This window comes from Sminthopsis crassicaudata, chromosome 1, assembly GCF_048593235.1.
Source record: "Sminthopsis crassicaudata isolate SCR6 chromosome 1, ASM4859323v1, whole genome shotgun sequence".
NCBI classification, from domain to species: domain Eukaryota; kingdom Metazoa; phylum Chordata; class Mammalia; order Dasyuromorphia; family Dasyuridae; genus Sminthopsis; species Sminthopsis crassicaudata.
In genome coordinates, this window is record NC_133617.1 from 584,204,885 (window position 1) to 584,230,329 (window position 25,445).

Here is a 25,445-nt window from a genome sequence, read left to right on the forward strand (position 1 = left end):
TTATATAAAGCAAATGATGCTATACTTATAAATTCAAAAGCTTCAACCACAATATTACACAATAAGAAGAGGCATTCAGAATGCATAACAATATTTTGAGATTTTATTCACTAAATTATATTAGGAAATATAGTACAAAAGTACTATATTAAGTGACAGATATAAAAAAAATGAAAAATAGTCACTTCCTCAAAGAAGAATGTAAAAGAAGAATATCATATTTTGCATAATATGATAGGAAGACAACCATAATTGGTTCAAAGGAAAGATTCAGACAGAGGTATGAGCAGAAATTCAGTGGATACTATAAAAAAGGTGAGTCCTCAATCAAAAAGACTCTCACAAGGAAGGTAGAAGAGAAATTGGAAAAGGTAAGGGAAGCTTGGAAAGAGAGCCTGGAGAAGTTATACAGAGTGGATAAAGAGATCAAATCATTGCTAAACAAAATTAGTGAATTGGAAAAGGTAAACAACTCCAAGGAAAACAGAATTAGTGAGCTGGAAAAGGTAAACAACTCCAAGGAAAACAGGATTAGTGAGCTGGATAAAGAAATCAGCTCTCTAAAAAATAAAATGGAAAAAATGGGAAAAAAAATTCCATAGAAGAAAAAAACTCACTTAAAAATACAATTGGACAATTACAAAAAGATATAAAAAAAGTGAGAGAAGAAAATACATCATTGAAAATTAGACTTGAACAAGTAGAAATGAATGACTCAAGGAGAAACCAAGAAGTAGTCAAGCAAAACCAGAGAAATGAAACAATTGAAAAGAATGTCAAGTACCTTATTAGAAAGACAACAGACCTGGAAAACAGATCCAGGAGAGACAATTTGAGAATAATTGGACTCCTTGAAAAATGTGAGGAAAAAAAGAGCTTGGACACTATTTTTGAGGAAATTATCAAAGAGAACTGCCCAGACATTTTGGAAACAGAGGGTAAAATAGACATTGAAAAAATTCATTGATCACCTACTGAAAGGGACCCTAAAATCAAAACGCCAAGAAATATAGTGGCCAAGTTCAAAAACCATCAGACAAAGGAAAAAATATTGGAAGCTGCTAGAAAAAAGCAATTCAGATATAGAGGATCCACAATAAGGATAACCCAGGATCTAGCAGCGTCCACATTAAAAGAACGAAGGGCCTGGAACATGATATTCCAAAAGGCTAAGGAACTTGGTATGCAGCCAAGAATAACTTACCCAGCAAAAATGAGCATCGTTTTCCAGGGAAGAAGATGGACATTTAACGAAATAAATAAAATCTATCTATTCTTGATGAAAAAACCAGACCTACATAAAATGCTTGATCTTCAAATGCAGAACTCAAGAGATTTCTAAAAAGGTAAAAAGAAATCTTGAGAACTATACTTCTGCCATAAAAATATGTAAAGAACATATGTATAATTTGTCCTAGAAACTAGAGGTGGAAAGGAAATTATATCATAAAAAAGTGTAAAGTGGTGGTAATGATAAATACAAAGAGGCTTGGAGAGACTTATATAACTGATGCTAAGTGAAACGAGCAGAACCAGAAGATCATTATACACTTCAACAATGATACTGTATGAGGATGTATTCTGATGGAAGTGGATATCTTCAACATAGAGAAGACCTAATCCAATTCTAATTGATCAATGATGGACAGAATCAGCTACATCCAGAAAAGGAACACTGGGAAATGAGTGTAAACTGTGAGCATTGTTTTGTTTTGTTTTGTTTTTCTTCCCAGATTATTTTTACCTTGGGAATACAATCCTTCCTTTGCAACAACAACAACAACAAAATTCAGTTCTGCACATAAATATTGTACCTAGGATATACTATACGATATTTAATATGTATGGGAATGCCTGCCATCTAGGGGAGGGGGTGGAGGGAAGGAGGGGAAAAACTTGGAACAGAATGGAGTACAAGGGATAATGTTGTAAAAAAAAAAAAAAAAAATTACCTATGCATATGTACTGTCAAAGAAAATGTTATAATTATAAAAATTAATTAAAAAAATAAAATTTAAAAAAAAAGAAAGAAAAAGATGAGTCCTCATAAGCAAAACTCTGAAAAAAGGAAGAATTTCAATTGTCAGACATATAAAAGGAGGAAATTCCAAGTATAAGAAGACAAACTATACAAATTGATAGAAATAGGTGAGAAGACAGAATATGTGAGATCAATATATAATTAGCTAGTATGGCTAGAACTTTAGAAAAACCAGAATAAAGTGAGAACTAAAGATGAAAAGGTAAAAATAGGTTTTAAATGCCAAGATAAGAAATTTTTTTTATTTTATCTTTTGTTTTTTAATTTTTTTTTAATTTTTAACATAAATGTTTAATATTTTATTTTTCTCCAATGGCATGTAAAAATCACTTTTAACATTCAGTTTTTAAAATTTTGAATTCCAAATTCTCTCCCTCTATTATGTCCCTTCTCCCTCATTGAGAAGACATATAATTTGATGTTATACACATGCAGTCATGTAAAATATATTTATCAATTAGTCATGTTTAAAAAAATACCACAGACCAAAAAGATAATATATTTTAAAAAGAAAGACAGTATAAGAAAGTATGCTTCAATCTGCCTTCTGACTCCATCAATTCTGTCTCTGGAGATGGTATAGCACCTTTCATGAGTCCTTTGGAATTATCAATTGTTTAATGTATAACATACTAAAACTTGTGTTATCCTGACTGTGACTCAATAATATCTGAATGGTTTCTTTCTGGTTGCTATTTTCTCCTTGACCTGGGAGCTATGGAATTTGGCTATAATATTTTCATTTTGGGATGGCTTTCAGGAAGTAATTAATGGATTCTTTCCATTTCTATTTTACCCTCTTGTTCTAGAATATCAAGATCTATATCAGTTGCTTTTCCCAATAAACTAGTACACATTTTCTTGTATTTTTTTCATTATTTTTATTATTTTTCTTGTTTTCTGATGTTTCATGTACTCAGTAACTTCTACTTGCCTGATTCTAATTTTTAAGGAATTATTATCTTTATTGGACTTTTCTATCACCTTTCCATTTAGCCAATTCTGTTTTTTTTTTAATGAGTTCTTTTCTTCAGGAAATTTTTGTAAGCTTTTTTCCATTTGTCCAGTTCTGCTTTTGCTCTTTGGCGGATTCTTGTACCTTTTACCATTATTTTCTTCAATATTTTTTTGTGTTTCCTTTCACCAACCTGAGAACTCTTTTTTTTTTTTTTAAATGATTTTCTTGCAACATTCTCATTTCTTTTCCCATTTTCCCTATCTTTTTTTTCTTGATTTTAAAAATCCTTTTTGAGCCCTTCTAGGAATAATTTTTGGGCCTGAGAATAATTCACACATTTCTTTTGAGGTTCTAGACGGATAAGTTTTGATTTTGTCAGCTTCTTGAAGTTTTGATTCCCAGTCACTATGGCAGTTTTCTAGTCAGAAACTTTTTTCTTATTATTTCCTCATTTTTCTGACCAATTTCTTGACTTTGCACTTTACAGAATAACCAGGGTCTGCTTCTTGAGTGGAGGAGGCATTATTCCAAGCTTCAGACTTTTTGTGCAGCTGTTTTTCAATTTGGAGGAATCTGTAAGTTTTCAGTTCTTCCAAGATGATATGATCTAAGGAATGGTATGTTTACTACTGTCCTGATCTTCACCATGACTGAGTGACAAAAAGCATTCTTTTGCATCTTAGAACTGTGACCAGAATTGCCACTCCTCTGCAGCTTCAAGTTCTGCCATGCTCTGGCATGCTCTTTGGACAATGCAATAGAGTCTCCTGTACCCAGGACCAGTAAAAGTGACTCTTGTAATCTCCTGACCAGTTATCCAACCCCCTCACCATCTTTGGGATGATGGCACTGAAAGCTGTTGCTACCAATTTAGTTACCGGTAAGGTCTGCTGCTTGATGGCTCAGGGGAAGCCTGCCCTGGACTAAGCTCTATTCCTACCACTATGCAGCAGACCTTTCCTGCTAACTTAACTTGGTTGAGCCAGAAAAATTTTCACCCTATCTTTTTTGTGGATTCTGCTGCTCCAGATTTCATTTTGAGGAGTTATTTTAAGTTATTTGCAGAAAAATTTGGAACACCTTGGGCAAGTCCCTGCCTTTTCTCTACCATCTCATCTCCATCTCCAATTTCTAATTTATCATATAAATAACATTTTAAGCAGGGAAGTGGCATCCCCAGGCAATAAAATAAGGAAAATTTGAGTAGCCAGGAGAAAAAATATATAGAAATATAAAAAAAAAGATAGATTATATGTAGAGAAACAAATTTGGAAGCTATTACAAAAGTTCAAATGAATCAATGCAAACCAGAATTAGAATACAATATAAGTCAAGAAAAAGAGACACACAACAAAAGAGACATGTGGGAAAAGAGCTTACACAACTAGGGAAATGACAACAAGCTCTAGAAGGAACTTAGGAGAAAAGGTAGGTAGGTTGTTTGTTGGCTGCTGGTTTGCTTGGAGGCTGTTGCTGGTTGGTTGGTTTCTGACTTATAGTTTGGGGGTGTTTCATTGGTTGCTGGTTTGGCTACTGATTTGTTTGATTGCTGTTGCTGCTGTTGTGAATTTTGTGCTGTTTTGAAAACAAGGAATTTGTGATACCTAGAAGATATCTAGAATATCTAGAAGCCCAACAAATCTTTGAAATGCCATGTGATAAACAGATATACTTTGTCATATACAAGATGAGGGACAGATAGCATCACTAAAATCTTAATTTTGTATTCACATATTTTACAAATTTATTTAATATCATTACTAAGCATGAATAACAGCACCTATCTTCGCAAGTATTGAGCAAAAATCTTAACCTTGCTCCATAACCACCAATGACTAGACCTCTTGCTATCACCAATTTAGAGTAGAATTAAAATGTACATCTAATTTTAATCAAATTCAAAGGAAGAAAAGAAACAAGGTTCATTTTCAAAATATGCCTAAGACTCCCCTAGGTAAAAGACCTAACTTCAAATGATGTGTTGATAAAACATTTAAAAAATGAAATTCAGAATTAAGCAAGTCCTAATACACTTCAAAAGATTAACACAAAAGTGTTGAGTCAAGGTGGCATCAAAAAAAAAAAAAAAAAAAAGCAAGAAAACAAGGTTGTTGTTTTTTTTAATTACTATTATGAAAGCACAAGTTCTACACCTTCAATCAATACTATGATCCACTGAGAACAGAGACCTATATGGAATCACTCACTGAATGAGCTCAAGTAAGGATGTGACATACCCAAACATGAAAATTAGGAAAATTTGAGTTGCTGTGTTTAAAAAAAAATTTTTTTTAATTGAAGGTAAAACGATAAGAGACAGGGGGACCATTTCAGAGTTAAATTTGCTTTAAAAACAACTTGATTAACAATATTTTTTGAACTTCTTTAAAGTTAACATAATGTCGTTGCTCCAAATTACATTTTAAAACTTACTATTCCTCTAAGATTTAATTTAAAAATTTTAGAGGGAGTTATACAATTTGCAACAAACTAATTCTATTCAGTATAACCTATCAACCAGGGTTGTCACTAATCAATAGACATACTTTTAATTCCATCTATGATTCAAATTGATATTATCCTTAAAACAAAGATATTGTCTTGTACAGATTCTTCATCTAATCCACAAATGCATAATAATATTGAGGTTAATATTATTAGTAGTAATTTCTCTCTGTAAAATTAAATAAAGATATTTTTCTTCCTATTAGACGTGGCATATCCACATTGGGAAGAAAGACACCTCTATCAAAATCAAGTGATCAAAAAAATAAAAAAATCCATCCCTCCCCTGCAAAAAAAAAACAAAAACAAAAACAAAAAAACTTCACAAGGCTAAATAACACCATTCTTCCAAAATATTCAAAAGTTGTTTTTTCTATTAGTTTGTCTTATGATCATAACTGCACATTCCTATTTCACAGAAACATTATTTCCAATTTCTTAGGAGGAAAACTTTAGGCTTAGTTAAATAGACTTAAGAGTTGGAAAGGATCTGAGATGTCAAGGAGTTTGATAGAGCTTAGATTTCTTACCTCCTAATTCCACAGTACATTTTTTTTTTATTTTTGTGCAATAAAATTCAAAATACTGAGCTTAATTCAGAAAACTCACTGTATTTAAGCAAAAGTTATTCTCAAGTAAGAATTCAATTAAAATTTTTTTCAAAAACCTGTATATTCAACATTATTCAACATTAAGTGAAGGTTTTCTAGTCATAGTTGCATAGTAAGAAACAACAAAATTCTTTAGAAATTTATAACAGGATCACCAACTACCAAGGTTCCTTCTCCTTCCCCACCATCCCACTATCCTATCCCTAAATAAGTAAGATCAGGATTTTTTGTTCCTGAGAGGCAATAAAGGCACCCTGGCATTTTACTGGCCAAGGTTCTAAGACTCAAGAAAAAAAAAGAGCATCCTGATGGACTCTGGTCAAACTGATGTGCTTTTGTGATCATATGATTCTGAGGGCATAAAAAGACCCACTCACATGGAACTGAAACCATTCAGGCATGACGGAAATCCCAAGGCCACTATATTCTGCCCAAATGACCGGAACTGCTTCTATTTAGAGGAGAGGAAAGTCATGCTTATCTCAAGTAAAGCACTACAGAATAATTGTTTAATATACTTTCTAGATTGTGATAAAATAAACCTTTTAGCTAACTGCTCATTATGTTACAAATATCTTATTATATTCCCACATCAAACTTAAAAGGGGAGCAGCTTGAAGAGGAAGGAGGGAGATAATAAGAGAGAAAGGAAGAAAGGGGAGGAGACAGAAGAAAAAGTTAAAATCATGCAAAATACAAAATAATGAAAGTAAAGGATACTGATATAATAAAAGTACCAAAAGTCATACTAATATAAAATCACATACATATAAATGAGAGGTCCCAAACTGCAGATTTTTTTTTAATTTTATTTAGAATTTTTTTTCCACAGTATATATGCATGAGTAATTTTTATAATATTATCCCTTGTATTCATTTTTCCAAATTATCCCCCCCCTCCCTCCACTCCCTCCCCTAGATGACAGGCAATCCCATACATTTTACATGTGTTACAATATAACCCAGATACAATATATGTGTGTAAATACCATTTTCTTGTTGCACATTAAGTATTAGATTCCGAAGGTATAAGTAACCTGGGTAGATAGACCGTAGTGCTAACAATTTACATTCACTTCCCAGTGTTCCTTCTCTGGGTGTAGTTATTTCTGTCCATCATTGATCAACTGGAAGTGACTTGGATCTTCTCTATGTTGAAGATTTCCACCTCCATCAGAATACATCTTCATACAGCATTGAAGCGTACAGTGATCTTCTGGTTCTATTCATTTCACTCAGCATCAGTTCATGTAAGTCTCTCCAAGCCTCTCTGTATTCCTCCTGCTGGTCATTTCTTACAGAGCAATAATATTCCATAACCTTCATATACCATAACCAAACTGGAGATATTTTAGGCAGAACCAGATTAAAATGTAAGTGGGAAATGTTTAACAAAATTAAGACATAACATACAATACAAATAATGTCAATTTGTGATTTTCTAAGTCGATACGCAGCAGCAGAGATCAGTTTCTATTTGAGTTTGAAACTAACATAAGATATCCTAAAAAAAGCAAACCTCCAAATACCACATGACAACATTTTTAAAAATCAAACAGTAAGAAAATAAGGCACTAAAATCCTTCTCTTGGAGGAAGAGATCAGATGTGATTTCATTTGTGTAAGAAACTTCCTCTACAAATCTGCAACCACCCCCTTCCCTCATTCCTTCTCTCCCCCAACTTTCTTTTCCTTTCCCCCCCTCGAACTCCCTTCCTCCCCACCACATAGAATAATAAAGAGCTGCCTACCTGGACCACTAAAAGATTAAGTTATTTGCCTAATTAGGATCACAGAGTTAATAGATGTCTTTTTAACTCTAAGGCTAATCTTTTGTCTATTATAATTATCCTGCTAAGCCTTAAAGATTATACATAAGGAAAACTGAAAACTTAAATATTTGAAGATTCAAAAAACAGTAAGAATTAATAAAATTACTATACATATATTTACCAAAACCATGATTGTACTTACCCCAACTATTCGTTTCATAGCATCCAATTTGGCAGAATCTTTGTTGCTTTCCAGCATTTGTTTTAGATCTTCATTTCTATCAAAAACAGAAAATGATATTATAAATGTCCTATATTATTTTCACATGAATTAGAAATTTATTTTTTTGTATTCAGTAAACAATAGACTTTGTAAACAATAAACACAATAAATAAAATCCAGAATGTGAGAATCCAGGTATAAGAAGATCTTATTTATACTTCTACACTTTGTAACCTATGGGTACCCATTAAAAATGTGTTCTGCTTGATCTCATTAGTGAATCTGCCCATTCCAGGATCAAACCTTTATTAACCCTCCCTAATATATAAAGGCTATCTTTAAATGTGTTTGTAAAGATTCAAAGATAGGTATAATAAGTAATTATTAAGATTTTTTCTTCCTGAAAGTAATAAGTAATCCATTATTTTTTTTCCAAATGTTTAATACTATCTCCTCTTTCAGAAATCTTGTGAATCAATCCTTAATGCCTTCAAAATTGTGTAGCTTATATCGTGGGTCTCTTTTTTCTACATTTGATTGGATCCAGCTGCCTTTCCATCTTTTGTTTTCCTTAGCACCATTACCTCTATTTTCTCCTGTAGCATATAAGAAACTGTCAAAATAATACCAAATGTGATGGCTCCACTATCAATAATGGAGAAAATAGTTCATTACAAAAGTCTTGACAAATCGATTTTTGTTTGATATCTTTCCAGTTTCATCTTTAAATATTCACTGGATGATATGCTTAAGTAGATTCTCTTGACAAGCTTTCTATAAACTTGTTTTGCCCTTTGTTACTTCATACTATTTTCATGAAGCAATACAACCCATTGTAACATGCTAATAAAAATAGCTGAAATCTCAAATAACACTTGGGCCATTTTCTTCACCACAACCCTGAAGGAGACATTATTATATTTATTTTATAAAATAGGAAACAATCTTAAAGAAGTATGATCATGTCAAAGGATGTGAATAGACAATTTTCAGAGAAAGTAATTAAAGTCATTTCTAGTCATATGAAAAAAATGCTCTGTCACTACTGATTAAAGAAATGAAAATTAAAACAACTCTGAGATACCATTTCATACTTCTCAGATTGGCTGAGGAAAAGATAATGATGAATGTTGGAGGTGATGCGGGAAAACCAGAACACTAATACATTGTTGGTGGAGTTGGGGAAATGTCTAACCATTCTGCAGAGCAATTTGAAATCATGGCCAAAGGGCCATCAAACAGTGCACGCCCTTTGATCCAACAGCATTTCTACTGGAATCATAAAGGATAGAAAGGAACTACATGTGCAAAAATGTAACAGCCTTTTTGGAGTGGCAAAGAACTGGAAACTGAGTGAATGTCATCAGTTGGGGAATGGCTGAATAAGTTATGGCATATGAATGTAATGGAATACTATTATTGTTCTATAAGAAATGATGAGCAGAATGATTTCAGAAAGGCCTGGAGAGACTTGAATGAAATGATGCTAAGTTAAGTAAGCAGCACCAAGGGAACACTGTAAACAGCAATAAGAAGATTATGTGAAGATCAACTGTAATGGATCAACTGTAATGGAGAGAGGGAGGGAGGGAGGGAGGGAGGGAAGGGAGGGAGGGAAGGGAGGGAGGGAGGGAGGGAGGGAGGGAGGGAGGAAGGAAGGAAGGAAGGAAGGAAGGAAGGAAGGAAGGAAGGAAGGAAGGAAGGAAGGAAGGAAGGAAGGAAGGAAGGAAGGAAGGAAGGAAGGAAGGAAGGAAGGAAGGAAGGAAGGAAGGAAGGAAGGAAGGAAGGAAGGAAGGAAGGAAGGAAGGAAGGAAGGAAGGAAGGAAGGAAGGAGGGAGGGAGGGAGGGAGGGAAGGGAGGGAGGGAGGGAGGGAGGGAGGGAGGGAGGGAGGGAGGGAGGGAGGGAGGGAGGGAGGAAGGACCGACCATGTAAAACTCAATCCCTTTTAGCTTCAAGTTGCACAGATGAAAAATAAAGATAATTATACTTACATGATCTACCTCATAGGATTATATGTCATAGTTTGACTAAAAATATGACAAAAATGCTGTTATTTTTATTACTATTGTGATTGTTAAGTGGTTTATTCATCAAATCACAAGTTTTCTTAAAAGACTGATCCAAGTCTAATTATCTCCTGACTCCAAGATCCATGTTCTCTGCAACACAATGAGCTACCCAATTTTGTCTTCTAATCTAAATATGTTCATATTTAATCAATTAGGCAACAAGAACACATTTATTAAATAGCTATTTTGAGTCAGATTCTAGGCATATATTGGCAAAAAATAGAATAACTCTGACTCAAAGGGAACTGACATTCTATCAGATCACATACCACAAGATATCTATCATAAGAGGGTCATAAATAACAGTAACTATTAAAAACAAGGTATTTGTCAAAAGAGTCATAAATAGCAGAAATGATGAGTAACAAGGTATTTGACAAAACAGAGTTGTAGATAACAATTGTGCAACCTTGTTACTGTCACATGCATTCTCCATCAAGATTATCCTAAATTTATCTTAAGTATGTATTTCATTTATTGTTGAGGTAGGTGGTGAACCAATGCTATGAATTGTTCACCCTTACAGAGAGCAAGTCCCAAATAATACCTGAACCAAATTATTCCTGTACATGATCTTATTCAATATTGACCCTCTATACACATCTAAGTATAGAAAATAAAAATGAAAGAGAGAGGGAGAGAGAATGAGAAGGGGGAAGAGAGAGACAGAGACTGAGAGAGAAAACCACTAGCATGGGGAGTTATGACCAGGAAAATAAAGATTCCCATAGAAAGTAGTACTTGAACTGCTTCTTAAAGGAAGTGAGAGATTCTAAGAGGCAGAGACAAGAGGACAGAGGCAGAGACAACAGGGCAGGGATAATTACAAAAGACAAAATAGCTAACTTTTTATAACTTGAAAGGAAAAGTTTCTTCACAGAAAAAATTAACATACCTAGTTAAATATGTCTGATAAGGTATCCAAAACATATAAACAAGTACATATAAGACAAATAGTCATTCATAAAGTAGGCAAAAGATATGAACAAATAATTTTTAAAGATGAATTGCAAAGTATTCACAACTACATAAAAGAATTTTCCAAATTATTAATAGAGAAATGCAAATTAAAAGAATACTGAAGTTTCCCCTCACACCCTACAAATTGGCAAAATGACAATACTCTGTGTTGGAGGGATTGTGAAAAGAAAAGTACAATCATATATTGTTGGTCAAGCTCTGAAATGGCATGATGATTTAGGAAAGCAATTTGGAATTATGCAAATAAAAGTGATTAAACCATCCGCATCCTCTGAACTAGGGACTCCATTCTAGCTTTATATACCAAGAAGCCACTGATAAAATGAAAGTCCCTCTATATATCAAAATACTGATAGCAGCACTTTTTGGGAACAAAGAATCAGAAATAAAGTAGACATCAAATAGGGAATAGTTGAACAAATTGTGATACATGAATTTGGAATACTACTGTGCTGTAAAAGAAATGATGCTTGCGTATGAGCCAATGCAAAGTTAAGCAAACAGAGCCAAGGAAAAAATATATAGAATAATTAAACAGAAAGAACAACACACCAAAGGAGTCAGAGACAGAGACAGAGACAGAGATACAAACAAAGAAAGAGAGAGAGACAGACAGACTCAGAGAGAGACAATCTAACAAACTTTCAAAGCGAGACTTGAACAAAGAAATATGAGAGAATACTTCCAACCTACTCATTTGTGGAGGTGAAAGAATCACAAGTGCTACATATTGCACATGTTTTCTGACTTTTTCAACAAATTAATCAGTTGTGTTATTTTTTTCTTCTATAAAAAATTCTATGTGTTATAGGGATGGTTCTTTGGGCAGGGGTGAGAGGAGGGTATTTATGATAATGTAAGAAATAGAAGAGACACTTTTCTTTTTCATTTTTTTCATTTGATCTGCTTTTTCTTGTGCAACATAATAAATATGTAAATATGTTTAGAATAATTACACATATTTAACCTAAAGCAGATTGCTTTCTGTCTAGGGAAAAGGGAAGGAAAACAGGGAGGAAGAAAAAAACTGGAAAAATGAATACAAGGGATAATGTTATAAAAAAATTATTCATGCATATGTATAGTCAAAAAAAATTTGTAATTATAAAATTAATTTTAAAAATTGGAACACAATTGCAAAAATGGACATTAAAAACTCTGTATATATTTGAGAAAATGAAAAGCTATTATAAAAAAAGAAATATAAGACATTTAAAATTATCTTAATAAAATATTTTTATATGGGATGTCTCTCTCTAGAAAGGGAAATGGGGAGGATGAAGGAGGAAATTATGATAATATAAAAAAAGACATTGTATTTTTAAAAATCAAAAAAAGAAATATTCAGCTACAATTTGGCTAAAATATTCTCCATCAAGATTTTATCTTTGTTCTTGTCGATATTTACTAGACTTAATTATGAAGTATATGTAAACGACTCTTAAATCTATAACTTATCTGATATCTATTCTCACCCTAATGGCCTTCATTATTCTAACGGTTTCTTGACCAATCTTCTCACCTTCATTCTATTCTTACTCTAAAATAAATTTCACACTACAAACCAAGTAATATTCTCAAAGTATTGCTTTCAGCATACCATTTCCTTTACACAAAAATCTTCAGGAGATCCTCACAGCCCAGGAAATAAATTATAAGTTACTGATCACTGAAATGAAAGTCTTCTACAAATTGATTTCAACACAGATGTTGAGCTTTATTTAATCCTAAAGGCCTCCTCTTCTCCATTCTATTGTCATTTTCTTTCAAAACAATTATTATTTTTTCCAGAAAAGCTGATATGAAACATTCCATTAAGAGTTTAGTCTTCATAAATTGCTGCTTACATACACATTACATACTTCATTAAAGATCCACTTGACAAAGGTATACAATAAACTAGGTCCTGCATCAAGAAACAATTCAGCTGTTTACCTATGAAGTTCCAATCAGCTCATTCTCAAAAGGACATAAACTATTTTCAGGGAACAGAATATCCACAGCAGATGAGACCATAGATAATTTGAAGTATTAAAGAAATGTCCATTACATTAATTATAAGTATTCTCTCTTATGAGTTTTCCCAGGAAAGAAAAATGTCTATTTTCTTTATAATTAATTATTGCTCCTTGAGTCTACACAGAGCTATCACTGTAATACACCACTATTTCAGAATACTTGGAGGGAAGACTAGTCTGATTTATGAAACATTTTTCAAAAATGCACGTTTTATTTTCCAGTAACAGAAACTTTAAAATGTTGCCTGACAATCTTGTCCAACTAACTATACCCCAGAAGTGCCAAAAGACTCTAAGAAACTTAGATTGATACAGAAATATATCTGTTGTACTAGCTGATAATGATGACCTCCATATACCTATGAAAAAATCTTTTGCTTGCATATTCTCTGCAAATGAATGTTGGCTCAAGTATCTGAAACTTTGGAGTAAATGCTTTTTTTTTAAGTAAGCTAAATATTTGCTATGAAATAGTCCCTCTTGCTTACACTATTGATTTGGTCATTGTTAATGGATAAAAAGAAACATCAGTCTACTCTAAATAATAAGGAAAAAAACCAACCCCAATTAAAAGTTTCTAAATTAATGAATATTTATAGGTTTTTATTGACATAATCTTCCTTCATAACTTATTTTCAATAAATCATAGGTACATTGCTCAAGTCCCTTTCTTCTCCTTATTTTACTCTTAACTGTCTCATTACTTATTGACAGCTCTCTCAGAAAATGGAAAAAAGTAAAGATGAATGATGCTGTTAGCTAAACATCATTTTACATTTTGTATTCAGCTTTTGTGTAATAAAAAGTACTTCCATTAATTACCTCACTTCACTCTACAATATTGCCATCTCAACTTAGAAAATTAAAATCAAAGAACAAAGAAAAGTGACTGACTTGTTCAGGGCTGCTAAACTATAATCCACCAGTCTCTGAATCAAAAGGAGTTATCAGAAAAGAAAATGACAACAATGGCTGAGGTAAGCCATATTGCTGAATATACATCATTCTAACAGCAGAGTTACATGGAGCAATAACATATCTGCTTATTAAAAAATAGAGGAGTAAATAGGGGATGCCACTTAGCTACAGCAATTTTAAATGTCTTCTGTGGAATATATCTAAATTAATAAGACGACTTTTCCACAGGCCTTTACACAAAACCAGAGCAATTTCTAAGTGGAAAAAAAGTCAATATCCTGTTCTAAATTCTGATTCTAAACACCACCCTTTCCTTTTCTAAATAAACAAAGTTTAGAAAAATCCTGTTCTCCAATGAATACTTCAAAGAGGAAAAAAAACAAAAACTCTAATCTATTTGTTACTATGAAAAAAATTTGTTCTATTAAACACCATGAAATCATGGGAACAAAAATTCATGTAATAGAATCACAAAGATTTTTGGAGTAGAAGGGATCTTGGATCGTGCCTAGATCCTCCTTTCACTTTGCAGTTGAGGAAACTAAAACTCAAAATTCCCTGTCAAAAATAATCTTTACTCACCCATGATATGTAACACACATATTAAATGATACACATAAGAAATTTGGAATTGAGAATATTTTTAACTTAAAAGAAACAATTTCAATTTATTCTAGTAAGGAAAGATAGACTGCCATAAGGATTTAAAAAAAAAAAAAAAAAAAAAACTAATTCCTCTGTCACCAATATTCAAGACAACCTCAAAGTTACTGAAACAATATGTGCATAAATATAATATGTATGTGTATATGTGTGTGAGTGTCTGTATGTGTGTGTGCAGTTGTAATGTACTACTACTAGTACATGTGGCATAGAAAATAAAAGAGTCTTAATTTCAAAAGTGAAATCAAACAATGAGTTAAATCTCCATCCAGGTGGAAAACTGAAAATCTGGCAACAAAGATTGGAGATGAGAAGTGATTTTTAATCTAGAGAAAAAAACAAATATGCCTTAGTTTAAGAAGTTAGGAAGAGGTGACAGAGACAGAATTGTGTAGGGGAACAAAAAAGTTGTTTCCTTAATTCAGCACTTAGGATTATTTTATACTATAGGGAATCTATATGGTGAATATATCAAAAAACAGACTGTACATTTTTCTATTCATGTTTTATATATGAATTAGAAATTTCCAACTTCTCAATGTAGTTATAATACTGAATTTTCATAGACTCAGTATATTAAAAATAAAAAATGTTGATCTTTTATCATATTAAAGTACTAAACAGAGCTAGCTGTGTGTGTATTTGCAACTTATATTTTTAAAAGCACAGAGGTACACTACATGCAACTACTAATTTCTTAATGCAAAAATGAAAATCAGGTCTGATTCAGACTTAAATGGTTTTTCACCTTTAAGATATTCATAGATTTAATATTACTCTTTACTAAATGAAGTGTTCCCTTAGAAGAAAAAGGTTGACAATCTCAGAGGGTAACAAAAAACTTTAATAATCAACTCCAAAAAATATCTGAAAGGAACTGTTTATTCCATTATCTAATACAAATGCTTTCACTGCTCTTTTAACCTTCCCCACAATATACTTTGAAATTTCACATTTTCCTAAGTATTATATTTAAAGTACTTTGATAAATTATCTTATATTGAAAAATGAGCACATAAAAACATTCTGAAACAAATTTATCAAGCAAAAATAATGAAGAAGATCAAATTCTCCTCTTGTCTTTAACTATTTGGTCATTAATCATCATTTATCCTTTTTAAAGTTAATCATAAGGGCCAAAAAAAAATCTCCAGTTATATTATCATATTTTTGAAAGGCTACTTCTCTGAATAATTTAGAAAAATCCAAACACTTACCTAATAATAAAAGTATATTCAACTGGTTCAATAACAGCATCTATGAGCCCTTTCTCTTCAACAGTAGGTTCAGATTTCAGTGTAACTTGCAGGCTCTCTGCTAATCCCAAAACAGATTTAACTGTAGAAGATACTGCACTAAAATGATCCAGGAATGAAAAATCTTCTTCCATTATTTTGAATTAGGAGAAGTCAAATGATTGTTTCATTAGAAATTTAATTATAAAAGGTTATTAAACTCTTAAGATTTCCACAGGATACACACTCCCTTCAGTGTGCAAATGCCATCAAAAATATTTAATAATTTTCAAAGGTCATTTTCCTTTAATAGAATTTCTTATCAACTTCCCTAAGTAAGTAAACAAAGATAGGCAGTTTGTAAAAAACTTTTTGATCCCTCACACTGCGTGGTAGAACAGGAAATAATTTTTATTCTTAACAAACACCAAAATATCAAGATACTTGTAACAAGTACCAGGTTACAAAATATCATAAATTCAACTAGTTTCATCTATAAAGAAAACCCAAACAAAACTTGTTTTCAAAAGATTTAATAAACCAGTTCACCAAGTCTTTTTTTAAACAACCTTTACCTCACTAAGTAAAGACAAGAAATGAATGCTGGAAATTATTGATAGTGGCTCTTTTATGGTTTCTGCTATGCTATGGCTCCTCCTGGAAAGAGTTGGGAATTTGAAGTCTAAGAACCAGGGTCCAAATCCTGATTTTTGGCATTTACTATCTTACGTAATATGATTTTTGTCAAGTCATTTAATCTCTCCATGCCTCAGTTTCCTTACCTGTAAGCTGAAAGGGTTAGATGATATAGTCTTATTTTCTCTCATTACTCCAGCTTTTTCATTTCTACTGATCTATATTCAATGAATGGTCTAAGTACAATTTTAATACTACTTACTTAACTGTATGATTTTTAGAGGTCAATCTTTGTCCTCAGTTTCCTCATCTAGAAAGACATTCACCCAGATCATTTCTAAAATACCTCCCAGCTCAAAATCTTACTATCCTGTGCTTCTCTGGATTTTTCTCTACCATAACTATCAAATTTCCCATAGAACATCTCTTGTTCAATTCTGCTAAGGTAAGTGACTATATCTATTCTGTGTTTACCACTCTAAAAGGTTCTGCAAGAAGATTTTAAAAATTCATTGTGTCCTCAAAGAGATTGCCATAACAAATATCTAATAGCCATAACAAAATAATTATACAATAACTACAGTACATATCAGAATATATTAAATGCACAAGAAAATTACAAAATCTTGCGCTGAGGTGGGAAAGAGATCAATTACTACCTGCCAGGAAACAGAAATGAGTTGATTTATCCCTTTTATCAGTTAGAGATAGGAGAGGTAGCAGGAGGAAGAGAAATTTGTGAACTGCGCGAACAAAGGCAATGACAATGAAAGGAAGAAAATAACATTCATCCAGATGCCTATTCTTTTTTATTGACATCTCTTGTGCTTGTATCATCCTCATTTCAAATATATTCTTCCCCAATCTCCAATAAAGAATAAAAAAGAGAAAAAGAAGTTTAACAAAACTAAATATAAAAACCAAGAATTCATAGCATGCTCTGTTCCCTAAGTTCTCAAACTCTGCAAAAGGAGAGATACAGTGGACAGCTAGGTGGCACAGTAGATAGGGCACCAGTACCAAAGTAAGGAGGACCTGAATTCAAATCAGGTCTCAGACACTTAACACTACCTAGCTGTGTGACCCCTGGGCAAGTCACTTAACTCCAATTGTCTCAGGAAAAAAAAGGGGAGGGAGGTTAATGCATTTTTCTTCTTTCTTTCTCTACTAATGACTTTGCACATAAGTATATTATAATAGTTCTTTTTTTTTTTTTTTAACCCTGAGGGTCTTTCCCTCCCAGATTCATTCATTTATTTACTTAGATTTTTTTAAATGAGGTAAAAGAGGTCTTTGCCTCAATTGCTACCTAGCCTTCTTTTTTTTAATTGGTTTATTTTAACACACTTTATGAATCATGCTAGGAGAGAAAAATCAGAGCAAAAGAGAAAAACCATGGCAGAGAAAAAAAAAAAAAAACAACAGAAAAAAGAAGGGAACATAACATGTGTTGATTTGTGTTCAATCTCCATAGTTCTTTTTCTGGATGCATTTGGCATTTTCTAATCAAAGTCAATTGGATTGGGTTGGATCATTGAACCATAGAGAAAAACAAAGTCTTTCATAGTTAATCACATATTCCTGCTGTTATTGTGTACAATATATTCCTGATTCTGTTTGTTTTGCTCAGCATCAGATCATGTAAATCTTTCCAGGCCTTTCTATAATCAGTTTGTTCATCATTTCTTATAGAACAAGAATATTGCAATTCCTTCATGTACCATAACTTGTTCAAGCTATTCCCCAGCAGCTGAGCAATCCACTCCTTTTCTAAAGCTTTGCCAGCAAAAAAAGAGCTGCTACAAACATTTTTTGGACATGTGGGTCCTTTTCCGTCCTTTATGATTTTCATAATCCAGGATACAGACTCAGTAATGACTAGCATTGCTGGGTCAAAGGGTACTGCACATTTTATAGCCCTTTCTAGATTGCTCTCCAGAAAGGTTGGATCAGTTCACAGTTCCACCAACAAGGTATTAGTGTCCCAATTTTCCCACATCCCCTCCAACATTTATCATTAGTTTTTCCTGTCATCTTAGCCAATCAGAGAGGTATGAGGTAGTCCTTCAGAGTTGTTTTGATTTACATTTCTCTAATCAATAATGATTTAGAGCAATTTTTCATATGATTATTGATGGCTTTAATTTCATCATCTGAAAATTATCTGCTCATATACTTTGACCATTTATCAATTGGGGAATGACTTGTATTCTTATAAATTTGATACAATTCTTTACATATTTTAGAAATGACATCTATATTAGAAATACAGGCTATAAAGATAATTTTTCCCAGCTCTGTACTTCCCTTTTGACTTTGTTTCTGTGGGTTTTATTTGTGCAAAAACTTTTTAGTTTAAGGTAATCAAAGTTGTCCATTTTACTTTTCAAAATGTTTGCTGGCTCTTTTTTGGTCATAAATTCCTCCCTTCTCCAAATATCTGGTAAGTAAATTATCCTTGTTCCCCTAATTTTTTTATGGCATCATCCTTTATGCCCAAATCACATATCCATTTTGACCTTATTTTGGTATGGGGTGTGAGATGTAGGTCTATGTCTAATTTCTGAAATACTATTTTTCAGTTTTACCAGCAATTTTTGTCAAATAGTTACTTCTTATTCCCGAAGCTGAAGTCTGAGGGGTTATCAAATACTAGATAGTAATGGCCCTTGATTATTGTGTCATCTGTATCTAATCTATTCCACTGATCCATCACTCTATTTCTTAGTGTCAAATGGTTTTGATGATTGATGCTTTATATTATAGTTTTAGGTTTGGTATTGCTAAGCCACCATCCTTTGTAATTTTCTTCATTAATTCTTGACCTTTTTGTTCTCCCGATGAATTTTGTTGTTATTTTTTTTCTATAAAATAATGATTTGGCAATTTGATTGGTATGGCACTGAACAAGTAGACCAATTTACACAGAATTATCATTTTTATTACATTAGTTTGGCCTAGCCAAGGACAACTGATATTTTTCTAACTATTTAGATCTGACTTTATTTGTGTGAGAAGTGTTTTATAATTGTGTTCATATAGTTCTTGAGTTCAATTATAGTAATAGTTTTCCTGATATTGAACCAGTCCTGTAGTTCTGTTATAAATCCCACTTGGTCATAGTATATTATCCTGCTGATGAGTTGCTGAAATCTCCTTGCTAATATTTTATTTAAAATTTTTGCATTAATATTTATTAGGGATATTGATCTGTAATTTTCTTTCTCTGTTTTGCCTCTTCCTGTTTAGGTATTAGTATCATATTTGTATCACAGAAGGAATGTGTCAGTACCCCTTCTTTACCTATTTTTCCAAATACTTTACATAGTACTGGAATTAACTGTTCTTTAAATGTTTAACAGAATTCACTTGTGAACCCATCTGGTCCTGGAGATTTTTTCTTAGGGACTTCATTAATGACTTCTTCAATATCTTTTTCAAAAATGGGACTATTTAAGTAATTTATTTCCATTTCTATTAACCTGGGCAACTTATATTTTTGTAAATATTCATCCATTTCAGTTAAATTGCCAGACTTGATGCCATACAGTTGGGTAAAACAGATCCTAATTATTGCTTTAATTTCTTTTTTCACTGGTGGTAAGTTTACCCTTTTCATTTTTGATCCTAGTGATTTTTTTTTCTTTCCTTTTTCTTATGAAATTAACCAAAGATTTATCTATTTTGTTGGGGTTTTTTAATAAAACCAACTCTTGGTTTTATTTATTAGTTCAATAGTATTCTTAGTTTAATTGGGCAGTTTTAATTTGTTCTTCTTTATTTATTTTTTTTTTTTTTGCCTTTTTAGTTGCATACCTAATTCATTGATCTCCTCTTTCTCTATTTTATTCATGTAGCTATTTAAAGATGTAAAATTACCCCTAAGAACTGCTTTGGCTGCATTCCATAGATTTTGGTATATTGTCTCATTATTGTCATTCTTTTGAATAAAATTAAGGATTGCTTCTGTGATTTGTTGTTTGACCTACTCATTCTTTAGAACTAATTATTTAATTTCCAATTGATTTTTAGTCTATCCTTCCCTGGCCCTTTATTGAATATAATTTTTATTGCATTGTGGTCTCAAAAAGAAGCATTTATTATTTCTGCCTTTCTGCATTTAATTGTGAAACTTTATGTCCTAATATATGATTAATTTTTGTGTAGATGCCATGTACTACCAAGAAAAAGATATATTCCTTTATGTCCCTATTCAATTTTTTCCACAAATCTATCACATGTTGGGTTTCTAAGATCCCATTAACCTTCCCAGTTTCTTTCATGTTTACTTTGTGGTTAGAACTGTCTGATTCTGAGAGGATAGTTGAGGTCCCCACTAGAATTTTTTGGTTGTCTATTGTCTTAAAATCTTCTCTAAACATCTGCCTGTTCTACTACTTGATGCATACACATTTAATATTCTCATTACTTCATTATTTATGGTACCCTTTATCAAGATATACTTTACTTCCTTATCTTTTTAAATAAGATCTATTTTTACTTATGCTTTATTTGAGATCAGAATTATTACCTCTGCTTTTTTTTTTTTTTTAACTTCAGATGACACATAATAAATTCTGTACCAGCCTTTTGGTTTATTTTGCATGTGTCTCTCTGTATCAAATGTGTTTCTTGTAAACATCATATTGTAGGATTCTGGTTTTTGCACCACTCTGCTATTCGCTTCCATTTTATGGAAGAGTTTATCCCATTTACATTCATAGTTATGATTATCAATTCTGTATTTCCTTCCATCCTCTTTTCTCCTGGTATATACTGTTGTTCTCTCTTTTCACCCAATCCTCAGTAGTGTGTTTTGTTTTGTTTTGTTTTGTTTTAACCAACCCCACCCACTATTTTATATCCTATCACCCCCTCTCTTCTTCTCTTAGTAATGTGTTTTTTCTTTAAGCCCATTTCACCTATTACCTTATCTTCTATCAACCTTTCCCCTCTTCTCTTACTTTTTTCCTTTGAGTTTCTGCCCTATATCCTATCCTGTCCCTCCCTTTTCTGTTCCTCTTTCTCCTCATACTTCTTTATAGGGTTAGGTAAATTTCTATACCCAACTGCGTGCTTAAGTTATTCATTCTTAGACCCCAAACTGATGAGATCATATTTCAAGCATATCAAGATAAGCATTTTCTTCTTTCTTTCTCTAGCAATGACCTTGCTCATAAGTGTATTACAATGTTTCAATTTTTGAAAAATCCTTCCATTTACACTTCTATAAATCATTGTGAATGTTGTTTTCTTAGATCTGCTTATCTCACTTGCCATCAATTCACATATATCTCCTCATATTGGATTCTTTCTGTTTATTGGTTTTTACAACACAGAATTATTCCATTATTATTTATGTACTACAACTTGTTTAGTCATATGCCAAAAAATGAGAATACACTTTGTTTCCAGTCTGGCCATGGCAGGGGACATCCTAAATTTGAGAGCTCCAAGATCTCTAATACTATCTTACTGGGCATCTCACAGGATGTAGAAGAGCAACACTCCCAACCTCAAAGATGCAAGGGGGCATACTTTGATTAAGTGCAAGAACCTAGATGATCATAATGAGACCAGGCAGAGATAAGCACTCCACCCAAAAGCACTTAAGGACTAAGGTTAAGGACTTAAAGGCCTTATTCCAGAATTAAGGTTGGAAAAATGAATAAACCATGTAAGATGATTATAAGCATTATAATAAATTCAGAGATACTTCCTCCTAAATTAGATTTTGGGGTAATTCCATAACATGTACAAACTGCAACTACAACCTAAAGGTCTTGTTCTATGACATTTCAAAAGGAAAATATGTGCTTTCCAGGCAAGAATGTTTTACCCCAGAAATTCAAGAGAAAATCCTATGATGAGAAAGGGAAGAAAGGGAAGAAAAGGAAGAAAAGCACCTGTAATGAAAAGAGCACAATTTAATAGGAACACAAAACCCAAGAGAAGCCTAAAAAGATAACATTTTTGCCAGTTAAAAGGGACTCAACCTTCCTAGAAAGCAATTTGGAACTATCCTTAGAACGCAATAAAATTGTATATACCCTTTGATTTGGCAGTGTCTTTACTGCTCTATATCCCAAATTGATCATAAAAGAGGGAAAAGGACCCACATGTACAAAAATATATAGCAGCAGTTTTTGTAGTGACAGGGAACTGGAAATTCTGTGGATATCCCTTTGTTAGGGAATGGTTGAATAAGTTATGGTATATAAATGTAATGGAATGTTATTATTCTATAAGAAACAATTAGCAAGCTTATTTCCGAAAAACCTGGAAAGATTTACATGAACTGATGTTGAGTGAAGAGAACCAAGAGAACATTATATATAGTAATTACAAGATTGTGTGATGATCAACTGTGATAGACTTGGTTCTTCTCAACAATGTTCAAGACAATTCCAACAGACTTGGGATGAAAAATGCCATCCACAACTAGAAAGAACAGTATAGAGACTGAATGTGGATCAAAGCATAGTGTCTATCTTTTTTGTTTCTTTATTTTCTTTCTCATGGTTGTTTACCTTTTGGTCTAATTTTTCGTGCACAAAATAACAAATATGAAAACATGTTTAAAAGGATTCCACATATTTAACCTATATCAGATTGCTGAATGTTTTGGAGAGGGGGGAAAAAAGAGGGAAGGGAAAAAATTTTGGAACAAAGTCTTAGAACACAAATGAATGGTGAAAACTACATGTATTTAGAAAAATAAAATGCTATTGAAAATTAAAAGAAAAATAGATCTGGAAAATAGGTCAAAAAGAGAAAACATAAGAATAATCAGATTACCTGACAGTTATGACCAAAAAAGAAGCCTTGATACAATAACACAAGAAATGTTTTTTTAAAATATCCAAAGTAATAGAAGAAGAAAAAGTAGAAATAGAAAAATATTCACCAATGATTCCCCCAAAAGCGATTTTATTTTTTTAAATGCATTTTATTTGAAAAAAAAAAAGAGTAAGAAAAAAGAAAAACAGAAAAGGAATACAAAACAAAAGAGAACATTGTTTGTTATGTGCCCAGAAGAAAATCAGAGAGAATATATATTAATAGAAGAAATTGTATTCACAAATGTCCATTTTTTTCTTTACTTCCTTATAAATTGTTTTTTGGTTCTCTGCTGCATACCTTTTTTTACTTTACTTTTCCCCCTTTCACCTCCTTCATTATTACCAAGAAAACTATACTTAAGAAAAGATATATTTTATTGTAACACACGTAAAATGTATGGGATTGCCTGTCATCAGGGGGAGAGAGTGGAGGGAGGGGGGGATAATTTGGAAAAATGAATACAAGGGATAATATTATAAAAAAAAATTACTCATGCATATATACTGTGGGAAAAAAATTCTAAATAAAAAAAAAGTATGTATGCACATGTAGATATATACATACATGCATATTCACACTCATACCCCCACACACACATATATACACACATCTTGACTCCCCTGTTGACTCTTTAATTAAATTCTGCTCCTCACCCTTTGCTTAAACAGTCTGTCCATACTGAGTTCCTTAAAACTGATCTTTGATATTGGCTTTTATATGTTAAATTTTCTGTTAAGTAAGGGTTTGGTTGGTAGAAAATCCTGAAAATCTGCAAGCTCTTTGAAAGTTCATTTTTTCTCATTCAAAATTACAGATAATTTTTGCTAAATATGATATTTTTGGCCACAAACCTACTCCTTTTGATTTTTGGTAGATATGATTCCAGGACCTGCAGTCTTTCATTGGAGCTTGCTGATAAATTTTGTACAACTCTTATTATCACTCTAGCATATTTGAATGGTTTTTTTTTCTTGTTTCTTGCAAGTTTTTTTGATCTGGGAGTTTCAAAATCTGGCAATAATATTCCTATGTGTTTTCCACAAAGGACTTCTTTGAGGTGATCAGTAGATTTTTTTCTATTTCTACTTTTCCCTCATATTCTATCACTCCAGGACAATTTTCTTGGATTATTTCCTGTATTATTGTGTCAAGGTTTCTTTTGGTCCCAACTTTCTGGCAATTCAATTATTCTTATATTTTATCTTCTTGATGGGTTCTCCAGACCTGTTGTTTTTCTTAAAAGTTACTTAACATTCTGTTCTATTTTCTCATTCTTTATAATCTGTTTTGTTATTTCTTGGTCTCTCATAGCTTCACTGGCCCAATTCTTGCCCAATTTTAATTTTCAAATTTTTGAGACTCTACCTCCTTTTCTAATTGGCTAACTTTTTTTCATAATCTTGTTTTACTTGGATCTTTTTTTGTTTTTCCTCAATGTCTGTCATTTGATTTTTAAGTTCTTTTTGAGTTCTTTTATAAATTCCCTCTGAAAAGAGAGCCATTTAACAATACTCTTTGGGGTAGAAGCTTTTTTAATTAAAGTGTCTCCCTTTGAAGATGAACCCTGTTCTTCCATGTTCCCATAATGTGTTTTAATGGTGGGATTCTATCTTCTTTGCCAATTAATTAATTTATTTAATAAGAGGTATTAGTATAAGGACTTCTTAATGATGGAAAAGTCAAGGTTCCTTAATGAAACTCACAATAAGCCAGAAGAAAGGATGTACACATTTATAAATCAAACTGAGTATGCCCTTAGCTAGGAGCACTCTAAAAAAGTTAGTTAGCTAGAAGAAGACATAGTGGGAGGTTGAGAGGAGAGATACCATGAAGCATGGGGGGGGGGGGGTGAGAGGAGAGGCATACCCGCCATGGGAAAGTGGCCAGGAGAAAGACCACAAGGCAGTGCTGTGTGGGCTGTAACTCCAAAAGGGATTCAGCAAAAATGGCATGATGCATGGACAGCTTTAC

General features: G+C 32.5%; 1 protein-coding gene across 2 annotated transcripts in view; it reads right to left on the reverse strand.

Moving 5' to 3' along the window:
• AP3B1 (adaptor related protein complex 3 subunit beta 1) overlaps positions 1-25,445 on the reverse strand; it is a 318,879-nt gene that overhangs the window by 244,373 nt on the left and 49,061 nt on the right. Inside the window, exons 1-2 of one of the 2 annotated variants that reach the window (XM_074282332.1) lie at positions 15,978-16,165; positions 8,090-8,165 (exon numbers count right to left, since the gene is read on the reverse strand). In XM_074282332.1, the coding sequence (XP_074138433.1) occupies positions 8,090-8,165; positions 15,978-16,150 (249 nt within the window). In that variant the 5' untranslated portion in view covers positions 16,151-16,165. Of the gene's footprint in view, positions 1-8,089; positions 8,166-15,977; positions 16,166-25,445 lie in introns of those variants that run through there. The other variant, XM_074282333.1, reaches the window with a different exon arrangement.